The 26676-nt window shown below is 53.4% G+C and overlaps 1 protein-coding gene across 2 annotated transcripts; it reads right to left on the reverse strand.

Moving 5' to 3' along the window:
• Nucleotides 1–9458: 9458 nt before the first annotated feature.
• Nucleotides 9459–24503, reverse strand: DDX24 (DEAD-box helicase 24). 2 transcript variants are annotated; one of them, XM_078606253.1, is made up of 12 exons: nucleotides 24323–24501; nucleotides 21268–22063; nucleotides 20642–20884; nucleotides 20190–20312; nucleotides 19538–19861; nucleotides 18336–18489; nucleotides 17023–17279; nucleotides 16258–16534; nucleotides 15321–15396; nucleotides 13575–13763; nucleotides 12632–12761; nucleotides 9459–11604 (listed from the first exon to the last, which is right to left on the reverse strand). In XM_078606253.1, exons 2-12 carry the CDS (start codon nucleotides 21830–21832, stop codon nucleotides 11318–11320), a joined length of 2625 nt encoding a protein of 874 aa, XP_078462379.1. In that variant the 5' UTR covers nucleotides 21833–22063; nucleotides 24323–24501; the 3' UTR covers nucleotides 9459–11317. The 2 variants fall into 2 exon arrangements, with proteins under 2 accessions (XP_078462379.1, XP_078462380.1); XM_078606254.1 differs by lacking the exons at nucleotides 9459–11604; nucleotides 12632–12761; nucleotides 13575–13763 and adding an exon at nucleotides 13939–14136 and having other exon boundaries at nucleotides 24323–24503.
• Nucleotides 24504–26676: the final 2173 nt, after the last annotated feature.

Below are 26676 nucleotides of genomic sequence, written 5' to 3' on the forward strand. Positions count from 1 at the left end.
TATTCTCGGGTATCAGAAGATGCCTCCGGTAATGCAGGGAGCTGAGTAATGCATGTTGCGTGTATGTTGAACTTCTTTCGCACCGTACGTAGCCAAACGTGCTAATTGGAGGTGCAGGGGAAGGACAACAAACTAAACCCAAGCGCAGTTTCAAAGAAATGAGTTTGTAAATCTAGATGATGATTTAAAAGTGCGCATAACTCCAGTGGCTTCCTAATATCGGAAGGAAGAGCGTTCCAGACGGCCGCAGAAGCGCATCCAAAAGCGCGCGACGGAGAACAGCAGGCGTCTCGTGGCTTAGAGATCGTCGCTGAGAGGTGCGGGAGAGGTGTGGGGAGGGAGTCGCAATTCTCAGAGGAAGCGGTCGGAGCCAAGTGGTGGGAGAGGTGAGATGAGATTCGGCAGTGGTGGCAGTGGTGGCAGTGGTCAATCTCGACAAATGATAATCCCGATCCTGGCCTCTTGGAGTTGCGACCTGGTTAAACAGAATCTACTTGAACTTGGGTGGTCGTGGCGCTTTGGATTGTTGTTGGCTGCAGTGTTGGTGGTAGTGGTTGGTGGTGGTGGTGGTGGTCGTAAAGGCGGTATGGGTGCTGTTTGTGCTGATGGTGCTACCGAGTTTGTGACGTCGCAAAACGCAGAATGATTGTGCCCGGTTTATGCTGAGTGTGCGTGGCGTATAATGACGATTCTGATGGTGATAATAATGCAGACATCTAGTTTATGATGCTGTTATGCAGCACATGGTGTCTAGTTTATGATGATAAATAACGAACATGTATGATCGTCACGTTGATGATGATTGTTATCATCATAATTCTCATACTGCAACTACTTTATACTACATCACGCACGGTTATCGTGAGCGTCATATCTGGCGGTCCTTGACACGCTCCGTCAACATCACACTGCCAAATCGCACCACGCTCCTCCATCACCCCCCACCACCACCCTAACCCCTACCCCCCACCACCACCACCAGCAGCAGCCACCCACCCAACCCTCCCGCACCCCCCGACCCACGCGGCAAACTTTGTGCGCGCGCGCGCGTGCGTGCCGTGATCACCAGGGGGGTGGTGGGGGGAGGGCAGTGGGGGGGGGGGGGTCGCGTGCCCGCGCGCGCGCGCGCGACACCGCAGAGAAATCAACTCGGGTCGCGCGCGCACGCACGCGCGTTGTGTTCACTTGCGCGCGGAGCTCCACTTGCCCTGCTCGCTCCGTCTCCTTCGCCGCTGTCCTCCTCGCTCTTCCTAATCGATTTAGAATTAACCACCCCCACCCCACCCCCCATCCTCCTCCCGATTGTTTTGCTTATTAGTTACGACGTCGTTGCGAGTGTTTCAAGTCCGCAGAGCGATGACGTAGCCGCGTTTAGTGCCTTCGCGCATTTAGGAGAGATGTCCCTTGCGAGAAGTTCGCAATGCAACGACACTCGTCTCGGCTCGCTGAGAGCACCGGCGCAGTCTGCGTGAGACGAACGGCGAGATAGGTGGTGGGGGGTGGTGGGGGGTGGGGGAGGGGGGGGGCACAGCGAGCACAGCGATAAATCACGCGTCGCGTTTCGCCACCCACGACCCGCTCACTCCGGCGGTCACCGCGCGCCTTCGTGACTCCTCCAAACTCTCAATCGGAACGGGAACTTCAACATCCACTGCCTCTGTCCGTCGACGATAGCGCTTTGCTCTTGGCCGGGGGAGTGGGGGGGGCGACCGCCACGAGCCACCCGCGGTTCCAGCAGGCCGAGCCATGGCGCTTCAGTGCGGCGGTGACAGCGACGTGAAGACGCTCCTGAACTTCGTGAACCTCGCCTCGAGCGACATCAAGGCTGCGCTTGACAAGTCGACGCCGTGCAAGCGATCCGTGGATCACCGCAAGTATCTGCAGAAGCAGCTCAAGCGCTTCTCGCAGAAGCGCGCGATCTACGGAGCGTCGGGCTCCGGATCTGGAGCTACCTCCGCGGGGGGCACCCTCTCGTCATCCTCCTCGTCGTCGTCTTCGTCGTCGTCCTCTGCCTCGGGCGCAGTCTCCGGGCGGCATCCGACGCCGTGCGGAGGCGACCCTCGCTCCGCCTCGCTCCCCGCATGCTCGGCGCTCTCATCGTCGGCGGAGAGCAGCGACGGGGAGTCGAACGCGTTCGCTCTCATCCCGAGTCCCTTCCCCGGCGCGTCCGCTGCCTGCGCCAGGCTGAAGCAACCGCCTCGCTTCTCGGCCGAGGAGGATGAAGACCGCGAAGACGACGACGACGAAGATGACGAGGAAGAGACGACGAGGAGGAGGGGGAGGAGGGCAACCGCAACGGCGGCGGATCGTGGGGACCAGAGGATGTCTTTGTCGGCACCGCTAGCTGCTCGTTCGAGGCCTCCCATCTCCCACCACGACCCCTCGCGCAGGGCCACGGGGGCCGCGCCCGTGGCGTTCCGCGCCCTCGGCGCAGCGCAGCAGCAACAGCAACAACAGCAACAACAGCAGCAGCAACAGCAGCAGCAGCAGAACGTGCCGCTCAGGAAGCGACAGCTGCCCGCGTCCTTCTGGAAGGAGCCGGAGCCGGCCGAGAAGAGACCTCGCGGCGAGAGAGGAGGCGCCCTCGGCGCGTCGCTCGTCGCGCCGGGTGACCACCGAATCCGGGCGATGATGCGCGACGCGACGCGACAGTTCGCGACGCGCGCTGGAGTTGGACAACAACAGCAACAGCAGCACCACCACCAACAACAACAACAACCACTACTTCCCCCGCTACCACCACTGCCACCGCTGCCGCCACAGCAACGACAGTCGCCGCAGCAGCAGCAGCAGCAGCAGCAGCTGCTCCTCCTCCAGGGAATGGAGCCGCTCGTGCAGATGTCGAAGGGCCACCTGAGCTTCCTGCAGGGGCCGCCGTCTTGCGCGGACGCCGCCGCAGCCGCCGTAGCGGCAGCAGCAGCAGCGTGCGCCGCGCACCCCCCGACTCGGCCGTACTGCGGTGCCGCCTCGTACGCGGGAGACGCGAGCGGGGCCTCTCCCTGCGCCTCGTGCTACGCGGCCGCCGCTTCCTACTACCCAGCCCCAGCGCGGTACCTCGGCTCCCTGCCAGCACCGCAGCTCGGCCACGTCGGGCACATCGGCCCCGCTTCGCCAACCGCGGCGGCGGCGGCGGCGGCGTCGCGACTGATGTCCGCCTACGACTTTTGGACGCGCTTCGAGGCGCGAACCCTGCAGGGCACGACCGAGCGGGGAATCGAACCTATGCTGCTGCACGGGGAAGGGATGGCCGGGCTGAAGGCGGCGGGGCTTTTGCAAGCGAGCCCCGTGAAGCCCATCGTGTGGAAGCCGATTCCGACGAAACCCGCGCTGCCGTTCCCGTCGTCATATGCGCTCGTGGCTCGCCTCGACCCGAATGCGTACACGGCGTGAGCAGGAACTATCAAACAACAACAACGACAACAACAACGGTGCCCAGTCCTTAAGGCGCTATTGGGCTGGCTACGTGCACTTTGAGGCCACGCGAATTGTCGAAGGCTCGGCGGCAAGAGGTCACAGGAGGTCACGGCACAAGTCCTGTTCTAATGGGCACACACACACACGTGGACACACACACACACTGCGGTGGCGCTTTAGAACAGATTACGTGCAGCCAGCACCGATATGCACCTGTGACGCTTCTTTAGCAGCACGATGCTGTAATCCGTGACTGATTTATTTCGGGATGAGCACGTGGCGGATCTGCTCCACGGGGAGGATGCTTCTCAAGCACGTGTCGCGGCTGCGCCCACGTTGCGTCTCTTGGAGATACCCCCCCCCCCCATCGTACCCACAGCACTCTCTCTCTGAGAATGGCACTTTCCAAACCGTCGGTCTTCTCGTCACTCACGTGTAGAGGACACCGTTTATTGCGCAAGAGGACGATTATTGTTATTGTTTGGCACCTGCGATGATTCGATGATTTGGGGGTGGCGGGGGGGAGCTGTCCAAATTTGTTCGGACGCATCGCTAAAAGAAATCGTGAATGGGGACGATTCTTCCGGAGCTAAACTTAACCCAGCACATAAAACGCAACTTCGGACATCGTGCAGAAGAACACGCGGCCACGACCAGCCCCCCCCCCCTCCGCCCCCCACCCCAAAAAAATACATCGGAGAATCTCTCCAGCGGCATGCAGCCAGCAGCAGCAGCAGCACGGGCGCGATCATCCAACGCAGACTGCAGCACCTTGCTGTCCTGAACGATGTTGAGAGGCCCCGTTATATCCATGACATTGAGCGGATAGTGCCTCTCACGTTCAAAAGGAAGAAAGAAACACACGCAAGAGACTGGAAGAAGAGGGGCCTTCTCGCCTACAGCAATCGGGACGTGCCCTGGCAGTCTGTTGATTGGCGTGGCTCAGCTGATGAGCTCCTGTGAGAGCGAAGCGCGGTCGTGTCTACCGCAAGTGCCCAGAGGTGTCGTTATCGAAGCGCTGGTGTCGCTGACGTTTGCGCGGGGTGATGTTTCAGAGAGTGGAGACTAACACGTTTAAATATACATATATATTTTTGTAACCGAGAGAAAAGCGAAACTTTGGTAATTTATATGTACATAGAGTGTCGTAGCAACACCGTCAGCAGAATCGATAGTATCGTTATCTTCAAGTCATCGTCAGTAGCAGCTACATCAACAGCAGCATCATCAACATTCATCAATACCGTTGCTAGCAATATCATCATCATTAGCAGCAGCATCTCATCATCAACAACGTCGTCGTATAAGCATCATCAAAACAGCGTAATCATCACTTTGCTTCTGATGCGCAACTTACCACCCAGGTCCTTAATGCGTGACCTCCACACACATATGGAAGGGCTGCTTTGTGTAAGATTCCGATTGCATCATACGCAATCAGCATTGTTGCAAGATACAAGACATGGGCCATGTTAGTAACGCTAGATATTGGTTAACTTGCGCTTCCAAGTGTTAGACAATTTAAGGGTTGCACTATAACCATACAATGGACACAACCCGTTGCACCACGATTGAATATCGCTTGACTTCTGTTCATCATCGGCCATGGTGTATTCACTGCTGGATGAAGGCATCCCCACGTGCCCATCGCCTTATCACGTTGGACCTTCGATGGCCGAAACCCGTCTCGATCCCGCGACACGAGCTGATCTCATACTTCCACCTCGACGGGGTTTGCTTCTTCCTTTGCGCTGCCACCCTTCCGTCACCAGTCTCGACCCTCAGCCGTCGTCCCTGCTTGCCATGCTGCGTCCTGTCCAAGACCACTTTGCTTGTTTTTTTTAGAGCAGTCAAATGTGATGTCTCTATAAGGCTGCTTTCCTCTCTCCGTGTCTCGTTGTCGTTCTCAGCGTGCAATCTCTCCGTGCTTCTTTGCGCACTTTTCAGCTTTTGGTTCACCTCTTTATAATACAGGTCGGTTTTTTTGGGGGGAGTTAGATCGCGTAAATATATAAATGTGTCGCTAAACTCGCCACCCACGCGACACAGATAATTAGTAAGGTTTGTCACGTGCACAGAACATGCCAATTCGTTACTCTCCAACACACCGGTGTGCTGTACCAGTAACGAATTGGCCACCACATCTACGCCTCTATATAAGGAACGAAACAGGTGGACTGTTCCACAAGTCTGGCTGTCGCCTGATGAAGCTAGTTGCAATTATTGGCGAAACGTCGTACTCAGATTGTAAATGTTGTGGCTTGCCTCTCCAACACACCGGTTAGTGCTGTACTAGTACACTACACTATACACTACTCTACACTATACACTAGTGCTGTACTAGTATACTACACTATACACTACATTATACACTACTATACACTAGTGCTGTACTAGTATACTACACTATACACTACATTATACACTACTATGCACTAGTGCTGTACTAGTATACTCGCTATACACTACACTATACACCACTACTATACACTACACACTAGTGCTGTACTAGTGACGAATTGCCACGTTCTGTTTACGTGACAACCCCTTACTAGTTGGCTGTGTCGGGTGGTGGCGGATTTAACGACACATTTATACATTCACGCGATCGAACCCCAAACCTCTAGTATGGATATTGATCGAGAAAGCCTGCCGCGTGTTAAACTGTTTCCCCTTTCTTCGGCTGCGTCCACGTTTCCGATGCACGTGTCGTAGCCCGCGACGCACCGATTTCAATATTTCTTCTTTCAGCCTTCACACGAGTCACCAACAGGGAGTGCAATCTATTTCGTAGAGCGCCGACCTCCCACCCTTGACCACGTCCTCGTGGCAGATCCCATTCACCTCGCCCTGTCTTGCCAAATCGTCAGGTACTGGCTTGGAGATGGAGGGGGGGAGCGATCATCGTCTGCGCCGTTGAGTGTTTAGAGTCGAACGCCTTTGGCTGTGCATCTCTCCACAGTACTCGACTCACTGGCGCGTTCCAGCTAAATTATTGGCTCAATATCAGCTCTGTATGTGGGAACTCTCGCTCTCATCTCTCTCTCATCTCTCTCCCCTGTCCTTCTCACCTCGCTGCTGCCCACAATGTGCCCACGTTATGTCTCTCCGTCCCGTCTCCAGTTCGTGAAGGGTTTGAGTCCTTCAGACGTCGCGTCCCTACCCCGGCGCTTCCTCCTCACACACCCCCCCCTCCTCCTGTGATGAAGAAACCACCTAAACCTCCCACCCCCCCCCCCTATCCGTGATCAACGGGCAACGGAGAGGCCTTCCTCTAGCAGTGGATTGACATACTGGCTGTGATTTAAGAATTTAAAAAAAAATAGTCCGGAGAAAACTCCAACCGAGACTAAACTGGGCTGGACGAGGTTTTTGTTTGTGTGTGGCCACGTGCTGCGTAAGTGCACGCAGCGTGTGTGTCGTGTGTGTGTGTCATGTGTGTGTGTCGTGTGTGTGTCGTGTGTGTGTCGTGTCTTGTGTGTGTGTCGTGTGTGTGTCGTGTGTGTGTCATGTGTGTCGTATGTGTGTGTGTGTGTCGTGTGTTCTACAGGGCGATCCGTTTACAGAGACCACACTCAAACATGTTTGGAGGAACGTATTCAGGAAAGGACGATTTTACTTGCAAGCCTCTGGCACGCGTCACCCACCAATCTCAAAACGTACACCTGGTCGATATTTTGTGTTGTTTAAACCCTCGAAAGACACGAAGGCCCATCAATCTCACAGAGTCCTATCGGCACATTGGGAAGGAAGTGAAGGCAGGTCGTGAGAAACCGGTGAGGTATCTATAAACGGATCACCCTTTTCGTTGTGCATATTCATTGTTAATGTTATACGATCGAACGTGATGGTTAAATGTCGATCTAAAATATGTATATATTATTTTTACAAGCGATTCAGGCACAAAACGTTGTTTTTTTTATATATATAATACAATAATGTAAAGCCTTAATAATTGTATTGTTAATGTTAACATACATGTGCGTGGAGGGATGATTTATTGCTCAGATCTCCACACCTTACTAAGTGTGTGCGTGTGTATACACTGCTAGAGAATAGATGTAAATGCACTTCCACGTCACAATATGAGCACAATATTTATGAACGCTTCGCGAACGGCATTTCCCGCGGGTTGTACACGTGCTTTGACTTGCTAAAGTAACACACACCACACACACACAACACATACACCACACATCACACCGCACACACACCACCACACACACACCACATACATCACACCAACCACACACACATACACCACACACACACGTTCAGGAGAATCGCCTGGATATCATTCAGGCCGTCGTGGGACAGAATCAGAGTCCACGTGGACGCACCAAAAGCATTTCATTGACACTGCCTGATCATCGCCGGGGGTCAGTAGCCACACGGGTAAATGAGCATCCCTCTCCTGAATCGTCCCGCTCACGCCACTGCTGTCTCAAGTGACGTCCACGAGAAGGGGAGTTCCCCCAATGAGCGTATTTGGCCTACTCTTCTTCTGATTGAACGTTGTCCGGACGTCTCGGAAGAGAGATGGGAGTACCCACGCTTTACCCGCCACCGCACGTGACCTGCCGCTCGATCGGTGTGTGTGATGTACCCTTTTAGCCGGCTGGGTTGACCGCAGTGCGGTGGACTGGGGAAGGAATCGAGACATTTGCCAATGATTTGAACTGCCGCGCCTGGAGACTGAACCCGTGACCTCTCGAACGTGCGAACCATGGCACCGTGTCAGCATCGAGGCCCGAACATTTGAGAAACAAGTCTGGCCGAATTGCGTAGAATGTTGTCCCTCCATAGCCAGAATTTCTAAAATGTATTTCGAGTGCAAGGGATGCATGCGCAGTGTTTGTGTTGGCGTAGTTCGTCGTCATTAAACCGTTCGCGTCTCACGGTGTGAGGATTGTGTCGGAGGCAGAGGAACTTCTCAGGGACAAGGGAGACCCCCGGGGGGGGGGGGGAGGGGTGGGGGGGATGTGACACAGCCGGATTGTACTGCGGGAAGGAATGTTGGGTGGCATTTGTGTCTAAAAAAAATACCAATATCGTTTTTTTTATATATATGAATAATAAAAAAAAATGTTTCTTTACAAAATTTCACAGCCGTGTTGGTCCTTTGTGAAAGAAAATAAAAAATAAACTATCTCGAAATAATTAGTGGCGCTGCGTTTTGAATTTCTTTAACACGTGGCTGGCTTTCGCGACCAATATCATCCAGATCGCGTAAAAATGTGTCGTTAAACCCGCCACCACCCGACACAGCCAATTAGTAAGGGTTGTCACGTCAACAGAACATGCCAAATCCCCCCCCCCCCCCCACTTTTCGCAAGAGCGCAGAATCGTGGTCACCACATCTACGCCTCTATATATAAGGAACAAAACAGGCTGACTTCTCCACAAATCTGGCTGTCGCCTGATGAAGCTGGTTGTAATTACTGGCGAAACGTCGTTACTCAGATTGTAAATGTTGTGGCTTGGCTCTCCAACACACCGGTTAGTGCTGTACTAGTACACTACACTATACACTACTATACACTAGTGCTGTACTAGTATACTACACTATACACTACACTATACACTACACACTAGTGCTGTACTTGTGACGAATTGGCACGTCCTGTTTACGTGACAACCCTTACTAGTTGGCGGTGTTGGGTGGTGGCGGGTTTAACGACACATTTTTACGCGATCTAACCACAGACAAATAATCCCTGGTGGGCAGTGTGGAACTGTTGCTCCTACCTTGTATAAACAACTTGGGAAATGAGACGATTGGGAAGCGGAACTCGAGGAATCAGGCAGCGTGAGGGGGGGGGGGAGGAGAAGGGAGCGTTTGACGGTGGCCTCGGCAGCCACTGGAGGCGCTGCATTCACATTCGTGAAAAAAAACTAAGTAAAAAAAGCTAAGTAAAAAAATTAAGTAAAAAAACTAGGTAAAAAAAAACTAAGTAAAAAAAACAAGTAAAAAAAAACCACCCTATCGGCCATCGTCACAATGACAAAACACCCCGAGGAGGAAAAGAAAACCCGTACATAAATTCATGTAAGAGAAAACAATTATATTTGCTCCACATTCAACAAACGTGTACGCGCGCCGAAATAAAACAATCGCCGCAAACGCCGGCTAACGGTGCGAAAACCAGCGTGAGAAATAACAATTGTGATCGTCTTACCTTCAGGGCCAATCATTTCGGTTGGGATCAAACAATGACTAGTCGCACGCGCAAGCACAACTGCCTTCGATCTCGTCACATCGAAATGAAACATGTGCTTCAGTCCACCAAACCATTATCGGTTTGCCCATCCCAACATTATCAAGCATGAATTGCTTGAGCAAGCAAACACTCTGGAACTGGTGGTTTCAACTTTCTGGGACTCATCGGCCGAAGTCTGGACTTGTTAAACAAATGCTGCCGTTCAACCAGACGTGACTGGCAGGCGTTTGTGAATGGCGCGATGGACGTGGTTCGACTTTTAAGGGCAATGGTTGGGAGTAAAAACGGTCGCGCGGCGCATTCGAATCCGCTTCTGTGGCCGTCTGGAACGCTCTCTTCCTTCCGATATTAGCAAAGCCTCCCCGGACCTCCGATTAGCTACGTACGATGCGCGAAAGACGTTCAACGTTCGTACAACACAACGCACGCGGCTCGCCGGTGGCCAGTAGAGACCGCCATCGCCCTCTAGCGGCGAAAACACGGGCAACGCCTGCCGCTGTTCATCCCACGAACTTCCTCTTGAACGGGGGTGACAGATTAACGAAGAGGTTTTCCCTTCGTGGGAATGTCAACAACGACCGTTTGCCTATTTTTGAACGGTCCGCCACCGTTTCCCTGCACCTCCGCCAACAGGGAAACGGTGGCCAGCATCACATCACCGCAAAAGGGATTAATTAGCATCACGCAGCCATTTCAACTGCACTGTTCAACTTAAAAAATTTTTTACCAGGTAAGGTCCCACCGAGCTATATATAGCTCTTTCACAGAAGCGACCTGGCTATCACAAATTATAGCTAAACAAAGTGGATTATCACGATCCACTGCCGGATAAGGGGGGCATCGTTGTGGGTTGGTCAAAGTAGGGGAGCGATATGGGCGCTGAGCACAGTAAAACAATGGATTTTGCTGCACCGCCCTCTGCTGAACACAACGAAGCCCCCAGCAGCAGCATACAGCACCTTGTTGTACACCGCGACCACCCACCCAGGCTCTCGGGATCGGACAAGATGGGGTGCATTCTGGGCGATTTGGACATGGGCTGAGACCATCGAGGGCAGATAAACTATTTAGCGACTTGGAACAACGCAAAGGTAGAAAGGGAGGCCAACACGGGGAAGTGAAATGCTTACATTTTAAAGTTTCCCACTCACACCACCCCCCCCTACCCAAATTACATTCTAAATTGTACAACTTGTATTATTGTTCTACTGGTATTATTGCACCATCGGTGTTATTGGGTTCTTGGTATTAGTGCGCTATTGTTATGATGCGCTGTGGTATTATTGGGCCATCGGTATTACTGGGCTTTCATATTACTGAACTATCGGTATTACTTTTACGATTGGTTTTATGTCACAAGGCAAAAACATTTCCCATTGGCAACTTGAGCAGCCAAGCTGCTGCTGTTGCAAGCAACAGACGGCGTCACGAAGCAGCCTCTCTCGAGTTCCTTCTAAAAAAACCTCTCGGTCCACGCGACCCCTTTCCATCGGACAGCTTCAACCGAGTCTCGAGTGTATTCCCCCGCTCACAGGAGGGGCTCCTTGCTCGGGGCGCTCACACCCGGGCAGGCCGACGCCACGTTCACGGCAGCTAGCAGCCGGGCTGCCGTTGATCCGCCAAACCCGCCCCCCCCCCCCAGTGTCCGCGAGCCGACGTCCTCGGCCGACGACGACCGCCGTCTAGCTCGCGGCGCCGGGCGCCTGCGGCTTCTTTTTCTGCTTCTGCTTCCCCTTCGCCGGCTTCCTCCTGCCGACCCTCCCGTCGCGCAGCGCCGCGATGGCCGACGCCGGGACCCGTCCGTCCGCGGAGGCCGCGGGTGGCGTCGCCAGTGCCCCGAACTGCGTGGGGTAGCGCGTTTTGCTGGCGGCGCGGAACACGGGCTGCGCCAGCAGGTGCGCCAGCTGCTTCCTCAACGACTGCAGGCGCCACTGGCGCTGACGTTCGCTGTCCTCGGAGCGGGCGCCGCCTGCAGGAGAGGAGAAACGCGGCTGAGCTCAAGTCCAGCCCCGAGTCTCGGGCAGAGGTCGCAAACGGGTTTTGATTCCTTACCCATACCCGGCCGTTCCCTACCCGTACCCTACCCGAAATGAGTGACAAACGGTTACTCATCAGTGACTCACGGCCTACCCGTACCCGGCCGCACCAGGGTCGCAAACGGGTACCCGTACCCGTACCCGGGTAGCCGGGTATCGGGTAGGGTACGGGTATCGGGTACCCGGTTGCGACCTCTGGTCTCGGGGGCTGAAGCCTGAAGTCGTCTGGGACGACGATTTTGTTGCACGGGATTCGCCTGAATTCACGACGACAGAATTTCGGCCGAGTGGAAGCAAGTCGGGGAGCCAAACGTGCCGCCACCAATATCGCCGCCGGAGGTGGAAGGAGCATTCCATTTCATACTTTCATCATAATCGAGGCGTTTTTGGGTTAGATCGCGTGAATATAAATGTGTTGTTAAACCCACCACCACCCGTCACGTGAGCAGAACGTGCCAATTCGTTACGAGTACAGCACTAACCGGTGTGTTGGCGAGGAAATCCACAACGTTAACGAATTGTAAATGTTGTGGATTTGTGAAGATAAATGTGGTTAACGACACATTTATATTCACGCGATCTAACCCCAAAATAACTATATTATGGATGATATTGGTTGCGAAAGCTTACGTGTTATTACTTTTAATCTGACGACGTAACATTCTTATCAGCAAGGCGGCCTTTTTACTCGTAGGTATTTCTGCTAAAGAGCTGCTCAACTCGCGCGACAACGCGAGTGGCCGCGATGATAACAACAACGGCGACGACGATGGAAGTTTGTCCATCATCTCGAATCCTAGGGGTCAAATCCGACCCGACTCGAGTTGGCTCGACGCGTGACCTCTAGTCGGCTGCCCACGGAGGCGACGCGTGCGCGGTGGTCGCTCGAGCGAGCGGAGGATATCTCCACGGGGGCAGAGGAGCCACGTGATCGGGCGCTGTAACGGCGCGAGGGCTCACCCATGAGCATGTCGTCCTCCAGCTCGATGTCCATGGCGTCCGCCGCCTTCTGGAACCACGAGTTGTGATGCTGCGCGCGGCTGTGGTGGTACAGCTCCTTCTCGATGCCGCGTGCCAGCGCCACGCGGGCCTGCAGCGCGCACGCACGCGGAGAGGTCACGGGGTCACGGTCAGCAACGCGCGGAGCCATCGGCGGTGCGATCAACATCAGTCAGCGGGACCGCAAACAGCCAAACCATCAACCCGTGACACAATCATCACCGAAGACAACTATCCCCCGTTTGTGAGCACCTATGAAGGCCGGCACGGCAAACGAGGGGGTGGGTGGGCAGCACCACGCCCAGCAGCCTTCGTCTCCCAAGTGGCGATGTTTACACACTGCACCGGGTACTCATTTGAGGATGAGTCTACCTCAGGGAGGCCCAAAATCAGTTCAGATAATCAGCCCCGGTGTTGGCCCTGAGCGGGAATCGAACTCGAGTTGCCGAATTCATTGCGCAACATTGCAACATTACACTACCGCTCCCCCCATAACCATCACCAACATGATCAGTCCTGTCGCCACCACCACTACCATCATGTGCATAACTACTGCCAAGACTGCCATCAACGGCACAATCACTGCCATCAGAAACAAACAGCCTCCACCATAAACGTCACTACCAACACCACGACCGTCACCATGTCTCCCCCACCACCCTCGCCACGCTCACCACTACCCGCCCTCTCCCCAATCCCGATCACTCTCACCCCCATCAGCAACACTATGTCTGTATGTTACTGTACATAATCAGAGGCGCGGCGGAAGGATAAACTAAACACAGAAAGCAGTTCTAAAGAACTGAGTTTTCAATACAGATGATTTAAAAGTGTAACGAGAGCGTTCCAGGTGGTCACAGCCCCCCCCCCCCCACCGGCCACACCTCTGTTGTACGACGCTCACCTTGACGGCGGTGAGGTTGTGGGGGTCCACGGGGAAGCAGGGCAGCTCCTTGTCCCCACGGAGCGTACGGCAGATCTTGCGGTAGGCCGGCACGTCGCCGGGGCCCACGAGGATGAGGCTGAGGCCCTCCCGCGTGGCGCGCGCCGTGCGCCCGCTCCGGTGCACGTACGTCTCGGACGTGCGCGGCAGCTGACGATGGAGCCACGACGACGACCATCGCGGTGGTGGCGGCCACGAAGGTGATGATGGTAACGATAATGGAAATAATGACGACGGTGACGAAGAAAACGACGGTGAAAATACGGGGAAAACCACGATGACAATAATGATAACAATAACAATGGCGACAGTGGCAAGATGGCGATGATGAGAACGATGAAGACAAAGATGACAATTGGGATGCGAAAAGACAAGGGAGGGGTGGGAGGAGGTGGCACAGACCATGCACTCAACATTAGCACGAGGTGTTTGAAGGCAGCCAAAAGATACATTTTGGATTCTTCGCGTTCAACATGATGGATGACTCAAACTCAAGAGGCAGAGCGAAGAGCGGCAAGACCGCCTGCGACCATTCAGGGTGACAGGAGGACGGTGAGAAGCACGCTGGATGCATTTGCACCACGGTGGCTAGGAGATGTTAACTACCTCGCCTGGTACGCAGGAGGTCGTGGGTTCGATCCCAACCCGGGAGCCTGTATATCTGAAGTTTGCACGCTCTTTTGCGTGAACTTTTTTCTGGGTCCTCCGGTTTTTCCCTCCACATATTCTTTGGTTCTTTCGGTAAAGTCACGTAGATAGAAACATTATAATAAAAATAAAGTGAATAAAAATAATGAAAATAATAAAAAACACTAATGTAGACTGTAGCCTGGTTCTAAATCGGAGTGAGTATACTGGCAATCTATAATGTAGACTGTAGCCTGGTTATTAAGTTTGGTGAGTGTATTTGTAGTCTATAATGCAGATTGTAGCAATGGTTATTAAGCTGGGTGAGTAAAGTATTCTCTTGTGTGTTTAGAGAATTCGGCTGCGATAAATGTTCACGTGATGAACCACTTTCGTTGAGCTATCATTTGTGACCAGGTCGCTTCTGAGAGCTACATAGCTCAGTGGGCCTTGCCTGGTATAAGTATAACCCGTAAAAACAAAGTTTTTCACTATAAATCCTTTATATGCGTGGCAGCGAACTTAATATAAAGGATTTAAAAATATATTCGCCTGTGGAGGATGCGGGGATCGATCCCGCGACCTTTGGCATGGGAAGCGAGGGCGCTACCAACTGCGCTACTCCGCCACGGCCTGTGGAGGGGTTACGCTCTGGGCTCTTATACTGTGACGTTCAGCCAAAGCGATGAATGAGTTCTTTTTGAATATATGTAAAATATTTTTTTTTTGCCTAAAAAGTGTAAAATTTTTGGAATTTTTTTTCACGAACATTAATTGTCTGGCACAACGAGTCTGTGTGGAAAATGTCAGCTCGATTGGATCACGGGAAGTGGGTTAAAAACGACCGAAAGATTTGCACGGTCGTAAGCAAGCAAGTACGCAAGCAAGCAAGCACGAAAGCAAGCAAGCATGCAAACTTAATATAAAGGATTTAAAAATAGAAAAAAATGGTTTATAGTTTGATTTGCAAACAGAAATGCGTTTTCATCACGATCAGCAGTCGTGAGCGGTGGTCTATTCGCTGCTGCGTGAAATCCGCCCCAAGTGGACGTGGACGGACGGACGGGCAGCGCCGCGCACCTGGTAGTGGATGACGTTTTCCACGTTCGGGATGTCCAACCCACGGGCCGCGACGTCTGTGGTCAGCAGCACGCAGCTGCAAACGAGAACGCACTTAGTACGTGGGGGAAAAAATACCACAAAGATCCCCCCGTACAGCCTTAACAGGCTGTTGGGGCAAGTGCTGTTCACGAGGACACACATCATGCATCGTTTGGACGATGCCACCACATCACCACCTTCGTCATCATAGGCCGTGATCTATCCGCTGCTGGATTTGCCACCCGAGGGCACGCGAATCGAACTTAAATCCTCATCAAGCGAAAATAGAGTTTCACGTGGGCATCGCCGGACGCAGAGGCATCGAGAGAAAAATCGCAGAATTTCCCATAAGGAAATCCCGCAGGAGGCTTTCACGGCGCCACACACGGCACAAGGTGGTGCACGGCTCATGGCTTGGGATTCGCGACGAAGTCTTCGTTTCAACCACCACCAACACTGTCACATCGCCACCACCACCACCACCATTTTCTGCACTTCCGAAAAGCACGTTTTGGCTACGTACGGTTCGAACAAAGTTCAACATAGTACATCACCACTGCCGCCACTACCACCACCACTTCTATAAAGAGCAACAACAACCGCCATTCGCCACTAAGTGGCGGTGACGACACCACGGCGCCTGTGCCAGGCTACGTGCACATTAAGGCCACGTGACGCATCGAACGCCCACCGGCAGGAGGTCACAGGGCAGACCCAGCAGATGCCACGGCCCGAATGACCAAGATGACCAAGCCCGACGCACCACCCGCGCCCCCTACAGCGCCATCTTGCTGCGCATCTAACCGCCCGGCGCTCCACCATCGCCACCGACCAACCGCACGACCACCGCCGCCACTACTACCTACCCCACCGCCGGTGTTGCCCCCCCGCCCCCCCCCGCCCTCCCGCGTCTCACCTCTGTCGCTCGGCGAACCTCTCGAGGTTCTTGAGCCGCTGCTTCTGGTGCATGTTGGCGTGCAGCGGCAGCGCCTCGCAGGCGAGGGCGCCCAGCAGCCCGGCGAGGCGCTTCACGCACTCGATGCTGTTGGCGAACACCATGGTGCGACCCGGGTGGCGCAGCAGGAAGTAGTAGAGGTAGTGGTCCTTGTCGTCGGTGTCGCAGTGCACGCGCGACTCCATCAGCGTCTCCGCCGTCGCCTCGCGCCGCGTCAGGTCCACCACCTTCGGCTTGCCTGGGGTCAGGGGGTAAGGGTTGTGTGTTAGGGGGTAAGGGTTAGGTGTTAGGGGGTAAGGGTTAAGAGTTAGGTGGTAGGGGTAAGGGTCGTGTGTTAGGGGTAAGTGTTAGGAGTAAGGGTTATGTGTAAAGGTTATGTGTTAGCAGTAAGGGGTTAGGGGTGATGGTTAGGTGCTAGGGGTAATGGTTAGTTGCTAGGGGTAATGGTTAGGTGCTAGGGGTAATGGTTAGTTGCTAGGGGTAATGGTCATGTGCTAGGGGTAATGGTTACGTGCTAGGGGTAATGGTTAGTTGCTAGGGGTAATGGTTAGTTGCTAGGGGTAATGGTTAGGTGCTAGGGGTAATGGTTAGTTGCTAGGGGTAATGGTTAGTTGCTAGGGGTAATGGTTACGTGCTAGGGGTAATGGTTAGTTGCTAGGGGTAATGGTCATGTGCTAGGGGTAATGGTTAGGTGCCAAGTGTAAAGTGTTTGGGCCGAGGTGTCACCTCGGATGCCGATGCGCTGAATCAGCATCTCGAGCTTCCCGCCGGCGTCTTGCTGCGACGGCGCCGCCTGCTTCTTGCCCTTCTTGAAGGGCAGCGGCCGCTTCCCGGCGGCGCCGGCGAGCGTCAGCGTCGCCGAGAACACGAAGGTCTGGCGGCGCGCGTTGAACTCCGTGCCGGCGAGCAGCTCCAGCAGTTGAGAGAGCTCGGCAAAGTGACCGCGCTCCACCATGCGGTCGGCCTCGTCCACCACCAGGCACCTGGCAGAGCGCGGGGGAGCCGGCGCCGTAGCGGTTAGCGCGCTGCGCTGACGGAACCCGGCGATCCCGAGTTCGATTCTCGCTCGCGCTGCGCTGACGGAACCCAGCGATCCCGAGTTCGATTCTCGCGCTGCGCTGACGGAACCCGGCGATCCCGAGTTCGATTCTCGCTCGCGCTGACGGAACCCGGCGATCCCGAGTTCGATTCTCGCTCGCGCTGCGCTGACGGAACCCGGCGATCCCGAGTTCGATTCTCGCTCGCGCTGCGCTGACGGAACCCGGCGATCCCGAGTTCGATTCTCGCTCGTGCTGCGCTGACGGAACCCGGCGATCCCGAGTTCGATTCTCGCTCGCGCTACGCTGACGGAACCCGGCGATCCCGAGTTCGATTCTCGCTCGCGCTGCGCTGACGGAACCCGGCGATCCCGAGTTCGATTCTCGCTCGCGCTACGCTGACGGAACCCGGCGATCCCGAGTTCGATTCTCGCTCGTGCTGCGCTGACGGAACCCGGCGATCCCGAGTTCGATTCCCGCTCGCGGACGACAACCAGAGTTCGATTCTCTGAACCGGTCCCGGGCCGTCCCTTCCCCCTAGGTCGACTCAAATGAGTACCTGGTGTGCGGTGTAAACGTCGCCACTGGGGAGACAAAGGTGGTTGCGGCGTGGTGCTGGCCACCCACCCCCTCGTGTGCCGTGCCGGTCTTCATAGGTGCTACTGGCTAACAGCACTTGCCCCAACATTCTGTGAAGGCTATACGGGGGATCTTTGTCCATGTGCGCGTGGGTGTAAATGGTGAGCGGTAGTGTAGCGGTTGGCGCGCAGTGCTACGAACCCTGCGACTCGAGTTCTTTGTGGTGTAGTAGGTGAGCGTGGGGGAGGGTAGAGTTATTGGAGTGGCGGGACGAGGGGGTAATCCGAGTGACGTGGGTGGAGTTGGTAAGGCTGGTGCGGTTACTGTGGGCGGTGCAGGTAAACCGCGATGCTACAGGTGTCACAGGTGGCTCGGTTGACAGAGTTGACACAGTCATCCCCCCCCCGCCCCGCTGGTGCTCACCTGAGCGAGCGCATGTGGGTGAGGTGCGGGTGCCCCTCGCGGATGAGCTCCCAGAGGCGCCCGGGCGTGGCCACCACCACCTCCGGGTGACGGCTCAGCACTCGCTGCTGCTTCTGCTGGGCCATGCCGCCCACCACCACGGCCGTGCAGATCCCTGGGGGGGCACGGCGCCACACGCAGTGGGGGGTACGACGGGGGGCATAATGTTGATTAGATGCGGTTCGCGCGCCGTTCAACACGTTACCACGCAGTGCCATAATCAGTACGGCCGTTATATATTGCAGCTTTCATTGCAATTCGATGAATGTCAACAATTTTTACCACTCTCAGATGGGCAAAATAAATACGCAAAAAACAAATGACATCTCGCTGCGTTTCAATGCGCCGCTGTGTAAGGGCACCACCGCCGGCCTCGGTCGCGCGATACGATACGTCTGCCATCCAGTGGCAAGAGCTGGAGAAGAAGAAATATCTGACGCGAATACCAGGGTTATGGCCCTGTTCATTCTGGCTTCCACGTCCAATGTTGTGATTCAGAATTCGTTTATTTTGAATTAGATCGTCGCGTAGCATCCAATGCCGATTTTCAACGATAACCTCTTGCCACCCCGCAGACCCTAAAAAAAGTCAGAATCTTTTTCCTTACTTTTCAAATCAATCGGCACATCTGCCCACACGCGACAAACTTTGATTGGCCTTGTCTGGTAGCGGAAAGTATAGCTAAACATTGGCACTATCCCTCCCGGACGATCTCACCCAAAAAGTTATTAATGAGAATTTGTATGTTTTTATCGTGGTATCAAGAGACCTGTACAACGCGCAGGGACAGAAAAACGTGGTGCGAGGGAGGACTCAAAGCCATACTTACATCGGTGGGGGGGGGGGGGCCGGTGATGTTATCTCCACAGAGTGCTTCAAAAAACTTTAACACTTACATGGGACTATCATTTTTAATGGAATAAAAACGAGTAATACACTGTAACATGATAACAAATGCATGTCAATAACTTCAAAAGAGTCTCCACTTGTTCACCATCATTGTCAGCACGTGCCTGGAATCTTCTCCAGGTGGTCTCCAGAGCCCAGAGGCACATTTCCCGTGGCATTGTTGCAAATTCTCGCAAGTGTTCACATGTTTATTTTTAAGCACCCTGTATATAGGTTTTATCTTTTTTACCTCCAACGGGATCAGGCGAGCGTACCTGTGTGCCGTGCCGCGGCGTCCAGGTGCTGCTTCACCTGCACCGCCAGCTCCCTCGTGGGCGTCACCACGAGACCGAGCAGCGGCTTCCGTGGCTGCCAGGCCTCGCGCTTCGAGGTGACGGCCCCCGGCGCGCGAGAGTCCGAAGTCGGGTCGAAGTCGAGGGGGATGTCGTCGACGACGCGGACGCAGCCTCGGCCCTGCGAGTCGAGCACGCCCGTCTCCGGGCCGATGGCAGCGTCGTCGTCGTCGTCAACGTCGTCGTCGTCGTCAGCAACGTCGTTGTTGTCGTCGGCAACGTTGTCGTCTTCTGCGACTTGGTCTCCTTGGGGATGAAGAAGTTGGTTAGAATTTTCCCGAGATATTAAATCTGGGGCGCTTTGGAAGCATGGTCAAGTGAAGTCAATAGACTTATTCCAGCAGAATTGTAATAAAAATATAAAACATTCGGTTACCGAGTACAGAACCAAAGGCTTAAAGTGGCCTGCAACAAAGAGCACTCCTGAAGGTGTCAACGATGGGATTGAACAATTTTCTCGAATTTGCACGAGATGCTTCGTTACAATACGAACTCAATATGAACGCAGGCGTTTAGATATAGGACATCACAGGCGACCTCCAGTCACCCGTCTCTCCCTCTCTCTGCGGGTTACCTTCGTGCGAGTTGCCCGTCTCTCCCTCGGCGCCGTCGTCTGCCTGCTCCGCCTCGCGGCTCTCCCTCCACTCAAGGATTCGCTGGATCATGGGAATTCCGAAGGCGAGGGTTTTGCCGCTGCCTGGGGAGAGAGGAGGATGAGGCTGCAGCGCGAGTGGCGAAGACCCCCCCTCCCCACTCTCACACAACGAGCAACGGAGCACACGAAAACAAAGATCCCACCCCCCGACCCCTATAGCCTTCAACAGGTTGTCGGGGCAAGTACGTTTGCAGAATTTCTTTCGCACCGTACGCAGCCATCCGCGCGAATCGGAGATGCGGAGGAAGGGCGACAAAATAAACACAAAAAAGCAGTTTGACAGAAATGGGTTTACCGATCTAGATTCAACCCGCGCACGAGCGCGTGCGGGTTCAACGTGCGCACACACAAACACGCGCGATTGCGCTCACCGGTCTCGGCGGCCCCCAGCACGTCGCGCCGGTCCCGGATGGCTGCGGGCAGCACGAGCGCCTGGATGGCGGTGGGCGCCGTGTATCCCATCTCGGCGAGCGCGCACAGCACGGGCTCCGGCACGTAGAGGCCCTCCCACGCGGACACGTCGGCGGCGACGCCCCCCTCCAGCGCCTCGCCGTCCAGCGCGACGGTCGTCCACGGGCGCTTCTTGGCGCCGCTCGTCGCCTTCTTGGGGCCGCCTGCGACGAAGGAGAAAGAGGAGGTAGGGGAGGGCGGAGACGGCCCGGTACAAAGTTTTACTCCGCGCATAAATTTGTTCAATTCCATCTCGGAGAATTTAAGTCACAGGCGTGACCGTCATGTGAAGATGGTGGGAAGGTGCTGCCCACGACCGTGTGGACCAGAGGCCACTTAGAAGAGATCTTCAGAGGAAGCTCTGTCCGTATCCACTGCTGTTGGACGCTCTTTATCATGACAGGAGATCCGATTGCATGTTAAGTTTCACGAGGTGACACGGAAAAGCGGAATCGGGATAAAATAGAAGGAAATTCCAGTTAACTTTTTTACAAAACCAATGAAGGCGACACCAGAGTTCTGCCAAGACAAACGAAACGGCCACTACCTTCGCTCGCCGGCGCTTGCTTTGCGGCACCCTCCACGATCTTCTTCTTCTTGTTCTTCTTTTTCTTCTCGTTCTTCTTCAACTTCTTGCCGCTTCCGCTGGTGCCGCCCTCATCCTTCTCTTCGCCACCCAGGGGCTCCATCTCCTCGATGGCCTCATCACCGTCGTTGCCCTCATCGTCGTCGCCCGCGTCGTACCCAACGTCCACGCCGGACTCGGCCGCCTCCTTCTCCAAAGCGGCTTCCAACTCCATCCACTTCTTTTTCTTCTTACTCGTTTTCTTCGTCTTTTTGTTCCCCTCCTCCTCCTTCTTATTCTTCTTCTTCCTGGCCTCTTTACGAATCGCGGCGGCGTCGGCGTCGTCGTCGCCGCCGCCGGCGGTGCCATCATCATCCGCCGATTCGGCCGGCTCAGAGTCCGTGTCCTTTCTCGGTTTCTTAGCCGGGCTCGGTCGGGCCGCAGCACCTGCCGCCGCCGCCTCCGCCGCCGCCTTGCGCTTGTTCCTCTGGTCCTCCTTCTCGATCGCCTCGGGCCGCACCATCGTGTAGTCGTGCAGCTCCTCCATGCACACGAAGCCGTCCAGGTCGCCGCTCGCCAGGAACTCGGGGTCAAGGGTCACCTGCTGCCACTGCCCGACGACGCGCACGCCGCGGCTCTGTCCGCGGAAGAGGCCGCCGCCTCCTCCTCCTCGTCCACCGCGGCCGCCGCGGCCGCCTCTTCCGCCTCGGCCGCCACCCCCGCCACCCCCGCCGCGGCCGCCACCCCCCGCCACGGCCGCCACCGCCCCTCATCGCGCCTGGGGAACGGACGAGCAGAGTGAGCGGCACCCGTCAATTTATATATATATATTTTTGTAATCGCGGTCGCCAAGCGCAGGCCCAAGGCCGATAACGCCACACAGCTAACGACAAACAGCACCGCCGGAGGTGTAAATAGTCGAGAGTTAATACGTTTGTCGAATTGAGCGAGGTTGGGGGAATTTTGGAAAAAAGAATCACGGGAGGGAAGTTGAAAGTGGAGAAGAGCAAGGGCAGAGGCGGTAGAGAAGTGTCATCACCTGCAGTGTGGCGAGTAGGTTAGTGTGCGTGGGTGAGCGTGTGAGTAGGTTGATTAGTGGATGAATGAGTGGGTAGCTGTGTGCTTGAGCGTGTTGTTGTGAGCTGCAGTGTTGCTGGTGGGTGGAACGCAGCGTGGATGAGGAAACAGTCAGCCTCAACGTGGGTGGAGGAATTAGTTCGTGGAAAGTGACTGTGGTAGTAGCGACACTGCTTTAAAAAAAAAATCACACGTGGTAATCCTAGTTGTGTTTCTCGAACTTTCAGTTATGACAATCTCAGATAAACATCTTCACCAATCATCAGGTGCGTGCAGTATGCTGCGTGTTAAATGTAAAGTTGCATTGTGGGGATGTCGCTCTTACTGCATTGAGAAATTTTAATGTACCGCCGTCACTTCTACAGGACCGTAACATCAACAACTCAAGAGACGGCCTTATTAGAGGTATTGGAAATGTTGTGGGTTATTTTTAACTCTACGACTTGCATCTCTGTTTTTTTATGTTCCGATTTGAAACCTCATATTAGGTGTTCTAGTTCAGAATTCATAAACTGTGTTATGGATTAATGCATGTATCTGTGAGGAGCTTTGAGTAGGTAACCCCTGATATTGGTCTAGGGCAGGGGTCGGCAACCTACGGCTCCGGAGCCGCATGCGGCTCTTTACGGGCTGCTTCTTGACGATATGTACGTATGTACAGTATGTACATAGATGCATTGCGGCTCTTGAAATACTGAATTTTGTACCGAATTGGAAAGAAATGGCTCTTCTTGTTATTTTGGTTGCCGACCCCTGGTCTAGGGGTTTTCTCCCCACACCGATGCCAAATACAGATGAATGGAATTGGTCAAACATCCCAATGCAGCAGAGCCATGGACAAACTGTAAAACTTTATAAATGCATTTTCTGTAGTTTACAATTCAGATAAATGTAATTAATTTGTTAGTTGTGGAAGTAAAACTCCGCCTGCGCTGCAGGGCCCGTCTGAATAACTCGATAAATAAATCACATTATAAGCACTACCTAGAGCTCTCGTTCGAACACAATGCTTCACACTTAACAATTTGCTAACCACGGGCTTATAGGTTACAACCACTAATCGCACACACGACTCTTATCGATTAAACCCGCTTGGCTACATCACGACGTGTTCGTTCGACGTATATCCTGGTCTCGGCCATGGCAATGTGGAGCTTCCATCGTCAATGGGGATAAGCGCCCCCACCAATACTCGCTTGATCATGGAGACAATTTCACTTGAGCTGTAGCTTATAGGTTCACCCACCTTCCCAGGTCCTATTATATTGTAAAAGTACCGTATAGGTCAGGGGTCGGCAACCTACGGCTCCGGAGCCGCATGCGGCTCTTTATGGGCTGCTTCTTGACGATATGTACGTATGTACAGTATGTACTCAGATGCATTGCGGCTCTTGAAATACTGAATTTTGTACCGAATTGGAAAAAAATGGCTCTTCTTGTTATTTTGGTTGCCGACCCCTGGTCTAGGTGAAGTTCACAATTCACCTACTGACTCCGATTCCCGTTAGATTCGCCGCTAAGATGTACGGAAATAAGTTCACACATCCCAACTTCCAAGGAGGTTAACCGCTGATCTTTAGAGTTATAGGCTCGCATACTGCCCTGGGTTCTGGGTAGACTCACTTCCGAGCTGTAAAAGTTCAAACACCGCCCCCTGTTAACAGGAGTTTATCCCCTCGTGTGAGGTGTACCAATACCGGTTCGCGTAGTGCCCCGGGTCCGAAATGAACTTGACCACCGATACATATTACATTCACCACTATGGTCACACACACGCGCGCGGCTTCTCGTTATGTCCACCTCTCGGCTGTGCAAAATGCAAGTTCCCCCACACTGTACCCGGTTCTCATTAGGCTCAGCTCTCCTCTGAGCTGCACGTGTATAGGTGTACACGCGACCCCAAAGCTTGCGGGCGCGTGAGTTGTGTTCCCAGGCATCGTACCTTCGCGGTGAACCTTACCTTGGTAGGAGGTTGGAGGTCGGGAAGTCGGGTATATAATAACAATAAAGGGACTCAAACGCAACGTTTAAATGAGAAACGCGTCTGCCGAGCAAAGGCTACACGAGACGCACACGTGTTGCCCTGCGCGCAGCCATGACAGTGGGCGGGCTTAGCCAAAGACGACGCGCCTCATTGGTCGAGACGTGCGCCCGCGTGGTCCGACCCGGCCGAGGATCTTAGCTCGCTTCCGATTGGTCGGCGTAACTGACGTCACTCGAGTGAGGTAGGCGTGGTTTGGATATCGTGGGGTGAGGCTGAGTCACTAGGGGCACGCCCAGTGCATTTGGTATGTGACCAGAATAGTGAAGTATGGTCAAACAAACCCTCGCGAACCCGCTACAACTCCACTTCGTATACTTATGTCTTACTGATGACAATACTATATTCTATCATTAAAATTAAAAAAAATATTTTATCAATCTTTTTACACGCTTTCTATTAACTCACTCTGTCTGTTGTTGTTTGTCGTATCCTCAAATATTGTAACTCAATTTTAACCCACTTCCCAATGTGGTATCGACTGCAAACTTGGTAGACTTATGGCATACTGATGACAATACTATATTATATCATTAAAAATTAAATATATATTTGTAAACATAATTTTTTATATGTTATGTTTCGGCTTGGGTCTAATTGTCCACGCTCAAATGACGTTGGCTGTAAATGACCATGGCCCCTTACGTTGTGGCAAGCCTCTGGGCCACTTTCTGAAGTCGTGGAGTTCTGCCATTACTCATGCGGTACATTCCATTAAAGCGTGTTTTTTAAAAAGTATTTTTAAATATTACTTATGTTTACTTCGGGTGCCCCCCCCCCCCCACCCTTGCACTAGGGCATACCGGACCGCTCTACACGCGACAAAAAATTGTTTTAATTGATAAATAAATATACGTGGTAATTAAAACAATTGATTTAATTGATACATAAATGTCATTTTAATAATTGGTTGAAATAGCTTAAAAGACAAGAGTTAAAAATGCAATATTTTGTTTTTAGACAAATAAAAACCTTCAACAATAAAGGGGGTGAGAGGGGAAGGAGGAGGGAGAGGAAGTTGGGGGGAAGGGGATGAGTGGAGAGGGAATTGGGGGGGTCATGAGTGTGGTGGTGGGGGGTTGGGGAGCGGTGGTGGAGCGGTTAGGGCGCTGCGCTCCGAACCCGGCGACCCGAGTTCAATTCCCGCCCACGGCCACCAACACCGATGACGATTATCTGAACCGGTGCTGCCCCTCCCCTAAGTCGACTCAGCCTCAAATGAGTACCTGGTGCGGTGTGTAAACATCGCCACTGGGGAGACAAAGGCGGTCATGCGTGGTGGCACAACCCAGCCCAACTCGTGTTCCACAGTTCCGGCCTTCATAGGTGCTGCTACTGGCTAACAGCACTTGCCCCTAACAGTCTGTTACCGTATTCTTTGGTTCTTTCGGTAAAGTCACGTATATAGAATTGTTTTAATACTTTTCTCTATATTTTTTCTATCTACGTGACTTTATTATTAGAAAACAATCTTTATAATAACAATTATTAGTTTTAATTATTATAATTAAACAATGTTTCTATCTACGTGACTTTACCGAAAGAACCAAAGAATATGAATTCCTGCGGTCACGAAATTTTTAAGTCAAAGTCTGTTACCGGCTATACGGCTGTTGGAGGGCGGGATGGGGTTAATCTTTGTCTTTGTGTATTTGATCCGTGGTGTCGTATCGCATGAAACAGCGCCGAGGGCCGTGTTACATAAGCGGCTGTAGCACGGCAGGAGGGACCTTGGGAGGAGAAGAGACGCATTGCAGTGGAGCTCAAGGTTGGGACTGCGTGCAACTTCCCCTTCGGCTGGGCTGCCAACCTGCAGCGAGGCATTGTTCTTTACGAGCTCTGCTATGAATGTTGTAAACATAAAACCGCGACTCGTGCTGCCACTGAATTCCTGAGGATTGTTGTTATTGAACAATGGAGATGTGTTGTTGTCCATGAAGAAGACGAAGGAAAAAAAAACAAATGTTGTATTCGACCGGATTATAAGACGCTCCGGAAAGTAAGACGCACCCGAAAGCTTGTTCCCGGCGTCAATATGATTATACAGATCGGGTAACGCGTGCACGCCGACCGGATTATAAGACGCAACCCCAACTGCTTCTGTTAAGCACGAGGGTAAAGGTGCGTCTTATAGTCCGATAGAAGCATAAATCCCTTCTGTCTCCACATAAATGGAATAAAAAATATACAGATCGGGTAACGCGTACACACATACCGGATTATAAGACGCAGCCTCGACTTTTTATGTTAAGCACGAGGTTAAAAAAAGTGCA

Source organism: Lampetra planeri, chromosome 25, assembly GCF_965212315.1.
Source record: "Lampetra planeri chromosome 25, kcLamPlan1.2.h2, whole genome shotgun sequence".
In the NCBI taxonomy this organism is placed as follows: Eukaryota; Metazoa; Chordata; class Hyperoartia; order Petromyzontiformes; family Petromyzontidae; genus Lampetra; species Lampetra planeri.